The sequence below is a fragment of the Otolemur garnettii genome, unplaced genomic scaffold (genome assembly GCF_000181295.1).
Source record: "Otolemur garnettii isolate 467f Iridium unplaced genomic scaffold, OtoGar3 scaffold00261, whole genome shotgun sequence".
NCBI classification, from domain to species: domain Eukaryota; kingdom Metazoa; phylum Chordata; class Mammalia; order Primates; family Galagidae; genus Otolemur; species Otolemur garnettii.
The window spans coordinates 655,169-661,131 of record NW_003852656.1 but is presented as its reverse complement, the minus strand read 5'-3'; the positions used below and the strand labels follow the sequence as shown (position 1 = coordinate 661,131).

Below are 5,963 nucleotides of genomic sequence, written 5' to 3'. Positions count from 1 at the left end.
GCCTATATCTCAAGTGGCTAGGGTGCCAGCGACATACACTGGAGCTGGTGGGTTTGAATTCAGCCTGGGCCTGCCAAAACAACAATGACAACTACAACCAAAAAATAGCTGGGCGTTGTGGGGGACACCTGTAGTCCTAGCTACTTGGGAGGCTGAGGCAAGAGAATTGCTTAAGCCCAAGAGTTTAAGTTTAGCTCTTGAGCTGTGACATCATGGCACTCTACCCAGGGCAGCAGCTTGAGACTCTGTCTCAAAAAAAAAAAAAAGGCAGGAACTTAATATTAGAAAATCTGCTAGGTAAAAAGAGTAGGCAGGTCCTCCCAAGTCCGTCCTGCCTGGTTTGTACCTGGCACAGCTCCTCAGCAACACTGAGCATTCCCTGCTGGTACAGGTGCTCCACGATGGCCATCTGCAGGATCTGCTGCTGCTTCTCCCGTGAGTCCCACACTGCATCGGAGACTACACCGCAAATTTCAGAGTCAAAGTTCTGGCAAGAGGAGAGACAGGGCCCTGTGACACGGGCACCCTCACTTGCTCTCCTGCTGAGTCTTTTTATACATACCAGCTCCAAGGTACTCCTGTCCCTGGGCCTGGGTTCGTCCACATGCTCACCCTGTCAATGGCTTTGCCTACTCGCGACACGCTGCTATGAATGTCCTTGTGGTCTGAAGCCAATTTCTGCACAGTGTCTTTTATTTTCCGGCAGCACTGTGACATCACCAGGGAGAGGGTGGCTGAGAGAGGGGTCCCCTGGAGGGCTGCAGAAAAATGGAATGACTTAGGACACAGAGGAGGCAGACCTGAGCACTTGCTTCAGCAGTGGATCTGGGTCTGTGTCTTCTATTCTTTTTTTTTTTTTCAGTTTTGGCCAGGGCTGGGTGTGAACCTGCCACCTCCGGCATATGGGGCCGGTGCCCTACTCCTTGAGCCACAGGCACCGCCCCCTGTGTCTTCTATTCTGAATGCCAGCCCCACAGCCCAGGAGGCAGCCCTAAACTCTGGAGTCAAATACCTCACTTCTATTCTAGGTCCTACCACTTTTAACTGAGTAATGGTGAAACTGGTCAAGGGGGACAAGCCATTTTCCCTCTTGGTGCCTTCATTTCCTCACCTGTAAAACTGAAGGTTGCTATGAAATGAAGATGATTTGGCACTTACTGTGGGTTAAGTACTTTAGCTCGTGTGCTGTATGATACATCAAATTTGATGTGTTTAACTATGCAGTTACTATATGATCCAGCAGTTCCACACCTAGGTATATACTCAAGAGAAATGAAAACAGATGCCCATATAAAAACTTCTAAGTGAATATTCATAGTAGCATTATTCATAAAAGCCAAAAGGTAGAAACAACTCAAATGTCTATTGACTACAGATAAACAAAATGTAGTACATCCATACAATGGAATTTTTTTCAGCCATAGAAAGGAATGAAATACTCCTTTATCATGGATGAACCATAAAAATGTGTAATGAGACAGTCACAAAAGGCCACATATTGTGTCATTCCATTTACACAGTGTCCAGAATAAGCAAATCTATAGAGACAGAAATTATTAGTTGCCAGGGCTGAGAGGGGAGACTGTTGATAGGCTAGGCTTCTTTGGGGGGTGATGGAAATGATCTGAAAATAGGTAGTTGCATGTCTACAACTCTGTAAATATACTAAAAACCAGTGAATTGCACTTTAAGAGGGTGAGCTTAGTTCAATGTGAATTATAGCACAAAAAAAGAAAACATAGGAACTAGGGGTTCCTTCCGGTTAAATGTGAGGACTATAACCTATTGAATAGGCTTGGTGCCCGTAGCACAGTGGTTACAATGCCTGCCACATACATTGAGGCTGGTCGGTTTGAACCTGGCCTGGGCCAGCAAAACAACAATGACAGCTGCAACAAAAAATAGTCAGGTGTTGTGGTGGGCGCCTGTAGTCCCAGCTACTGGAAGGCTGAGGCAAGAGAATCACTTAAGCCCAGGAGTTTGAGTTTGCTCAAACCGAGGGCAACATAGTGAGACTCTGTCTCAAAAAAATAAATAAACAAAAATATAACCTATTGTGGTGGCGCCTATAGCTCAAGTGGCTAAGGTGCCAGCCACATATACTAGAGCTGGCGGGTTCAAATCCAGCCTGGGCCTGCCAAACAACAATGACAACTACAACCAAAAAATAGCCGGGCACTGTGGCAGGCACCTGTAGTCCCAGCTACTTGGGAGGCTGAGGCAAGAAAACTGCTTAAGCCCAAGAGTTGGAGGTTGCTGTGAGTTGCGACACCACGGCACTCTACCCAAGGTGACATAGACTCTGTCTCAAAAAAAAAAAAAAAGAACACTTATTTATATAGTCTCAGAATATTAATTAATTACAAAGAAAAAACTGGAACTTTCAGTGGAGGAACCTAGGAGATGCCATCTTAACCAAGTGATCAAAGTGAGCATCACCAATACTGACATCTTGGGTCTCCCTGCATTGAGAAACACATCATTTCTGAAGTACTCCTGCCAAAGATCAAAACCTGAGTAATGAGGAAACATCAGACAAATCCAAATTGAGAGATATTCTGCAAAATTATTGGCCTTAATACTGCAAAAATGTGTCATAAAAGATAAAGGTGGAGGAAATATCCCAGATCAAAAAAAATAAATATGAGAAATTAAATGCAGTGTGTGATCCTAGATTAGATGCTAGGCTACAAAATAAAGTGCTTTATGAAAATTTCTAGGATGATGGCAAAATTGGAATGTGAATTACTGTCAGGTGATACTGTATCAATGTTTCATTTCTTGGTTTTAATAATTATATATATTGTAGTTATGTAAGAGAATACCTTGATTTTAGGAAATGCACACTGAAGGCTTAGGGGCAAAGGTGTACATTATCTGCAACTTATTTTGTAGATACAGAGTCTCACTTTATCACCCTTGGTAGAGTGCTGTGGTGTCACACAGCTCACAGCAACCTCCACCTCCTGGGCTTAGGCGATTCCCTTGTCTCAGCCTCCTGAGCAGCTTGGACTACAGGCGCCTGCCACGAAGCCCAGCCATTTTGTTGTTGTTGTTGCAGTTTGGCCGGGGCTGGGTTTGAACCTGCCACGCTTGGTATATGGGGCCAGCGCCCTACTCACTGAGCCACAGGTGCTGCCAGTCTGCAACTTATTTTCACATGGTTAAGAAGTAACATCATGGCGGGGTGCCTGTAGTCCCAGGTACTCGGGAGGCTGAGGCAAGAGAATCGCCTAAGCCCAGGAGTTGGAGGTTGCTGTGAGCTGTGTGACACCACGGCACTCTACCGAGGGCAATGAAGTAAGTGAGAGACTCTGTCTCTACAAAAAAAAAAAAAAAAAAAGAAGTAACATCAACTTCCAAGAGAATGATAAAGCAAATATGGTAACATGTTAGCAGATGGATAAATCTGAGTGAAGGGTATATGAGGTTTTTTTGGCTGTTAAACACAGAATACTTCATGAATTTGTGTGTCATTCTTGCAAAGGGGCTATACTAATTTCTATCGTTCCAATATTAGTATAGGTGCTGCCAAAACAAGCACTATGTGAGGGTTTTTTTTTTTTTTTTAGACGGAGCCTCAAGCTATCCCCCTGGGTAGAGTGCCATGGCATCACAGCTCACAGCAACTCCTGGGCTCAAGCGAGTCTCCTGCCTCAGCCTCCCAAGTAGCTGGGACTACAGGCGCCCGCCACAATGCCCGACCATTTTTTTGGTTGCAGCCATCATTGTTGTTTGGCGGCCCGGGCTGGGGATTCGAACTCACCACCTTAGATGTATGTGGCTGGCGCCTTAGCCGCTTGAGCCACAGGTGCCGAGCCATTTTTTTTCCTTTTTTTAGAGACAAGAGTCTCACTTTATCACCCTCGGTAGAGTACCGTAGTGTCATAGCTCACAGCAACCTCCAGCTTTGGGGCTTAGGCGATTCTCTTGCCTCAACCTCTTGGGTAGCTGGGACTATAGGCGTCCACCACAATGCCCAGCTATTTTTTGTTGCAGTTTAGCCAGAGCCGGGTTCGAACCTGTCATGCTTGGTATATGGGGCCAGTGCCCTATTCACTGAGCCACAGGTGCCGCGCCTGCCCCCCACTCCTCCCAGATGTTTTTTTTTTTTGGTTTTTATATACATACGTTTTTGAGACAGGGTTTCATTTTGTTGCCCAGAATGGATTGCAGTGGCTTTATCCTAGGTCAACCTCAAACTCCTGGGCTCAAATGATCCTTCTGCCTTAGCCTTGTTAGTAGTTGGGACTACAGGTGTAAGCCACCACCTGGCTAATTTTTAAATTTTTTGTAGAGATGGGGACTTGCTTTGTTGCCCAGGCTGGCCTTGAACTCTTGGCCTCAAGTGATCCGTTCATCTCCACCTCCCTAAATAACTTCTGCTGGGCTTTTAGAAACAGCTTAGAGGGGGTAGGCATGGTGGTTCACGCCTGTAATACTAGCACTAAGACAGGAAGATTGCCTGAGCTCACAGGTTTGAGACCAGCTAGCTGAGGCAGGTAGATTGCCTGAGCTCACAAGTTTGAGACCAACCTGAGCAAGAGCGAGATCCCCATCTCTAAAAAATAGCTAGGCATTGTGGTAGGTGCCTGTAGTCCCAGCTACTAAGGAGGCTAAGGCAAGAGGATCACTTAAGTCCAAGAGTTTGAGGTTGCTGTGAGCTGTGATGCCCTGGCACACTACCAAGGGTGACAAAGTGAGACTCTCTCTCAAAAAAAAATAAAAATAAAAATAAGAAATAGCTTAGGGGCTGGGCACGATGGCTCAAGCCTGTAATCCTAGCACTCTGGAAGGCTGAGGCAAGTGGATAGCTTGAGCTCACAAGTTCGAGACTAGCCTGAGCAAAAAACAAGATCCCCATCTCTACGAAAAATAGAATAAATTGTGGCAAGAAGATCGCTTGAGCTCAAGAGTTGAAGATGGCTGTAAGCTATGATGCCATGGCAGTCTACCCAGGGTGACAGCTTGAGACTCTGTCTCAAAAAAAAAAAAGCTTAGAGATTGCCATTACCCCCCTTCAAGGAGGCCTAGAAAGGCGTGTGCCAACATCCTAAGCATCACCCTTCTGGAACCCTTTCAGTATGTAGTCTTGGGTCTCCCATGTCTGCAGGAGGCTGGTGTGGGGCAGTTGTGAGGGTGCATACCCACCTGCACTGGCCAGCTCAGCCCGTAGCTGGCCTACGTAGTGCAGTAGCTCCTCCAGGCTCTGCTCACAGTGCTGCCCATAGGTCAGGAACTTCTGCAGAACCTTGTCCAATTCTCTTTCCACGCATGCACACTGCTCCATGGTGGTCTCAGCCTGGTGAAAGGGTCAGCTGGGTTAGGCCCCATCTGAGCCAGGATGACAGAGTGGGGAGGGTACCTGGACCACAACCTCTCACCATTCCCATGTCATACACTAACACTCAGAAATTCTCTGCTTAACCTAACATAGCTGTATACGGCCTCTCATCTCCTTTAGCTAGGGTTTGCAGTGGAGGATGCAGGCTGGTTATGAGGGCAGGAGTTTTTTGAATCATGATAAGAAAAGTACTCTTTTAAACTCTTTTCCTGCTATTATCCTTGTTCATCGCCCTATTTATTTATTAAAAGACAGATTCTCACACTCTGTTGCCCAGACTAGAATGCCATAGTGTCAGCCTAGCTTCTAGCAACCTTAGACTCCTAGACTCAAGCAATCCTCCTGCCTTAGCCTCCCAAGTAGCTGGGACTACAGGTGCCTGCCACAACACCTGTTTAATTTTTCTGTTTTTAGTAGAGATAGGGCCTTGCTATTGCTCAGGCTGGTCTCAAACTCCTGAGCTCAAGAGATCCTCCTGCCTCAGCCTCCCAGCATGCCAAGATTATAGGCATGAACCACAATGCCCGGCCTCATCTCCCTTTTTAATCAAAAGGGAGAGCAGGCCTTGCAGAGCCCTCACAGGCAATAATGAGTAGAAATCCATATATTGCACACCACG

The 5,963-nt window shown here is 46.3% G+C and overlaps 1 protein-coding gene and 1 non-coding gene across 2 annotated transcripts in view; both read right to left on the bottom strand.

Annotated features, from left to right (window-relative positions):
• RMND5B (required for meiotic nuclear division 5 homolog B) overlaps nucleotides 1-5,304 on the bottom strand; it is a 10,747-nt gene extending 5,443 nt beyond the window's left edge. The window contains exons 1-3 of the mRNA XM_003802826.3: nucleotides 5,152-5,304; nucleotides 613-758; nucleotides 347-487 (exon numbers count right to left, since the gene is read on the bottom strand). Coding sequence (XP_003802874.1) covers nucleotides 347-487; nucleotides 613-758; nucleotides 5,152-5,290 — 426 coding nt within the window. The 5' untranslated portion in view covers nucleotides 5,291-5,304. The remainder of the gene's footprint in view (nucleotides 1-346; nucleotides 488-612; nucleotides 759-5,151) is intronic.
• LOC111722480 lies at nucleotides 3,443-3,544 on the bottom strand. Its single transcript, XR_002771277.1, has one exon. It is a non-coding gene; the product is annotated as a U6 spliceosomal RNA (small nuclear RNA).
• Nucleotides 5,305-5,963: the final 659 nt, after the last annotated feature.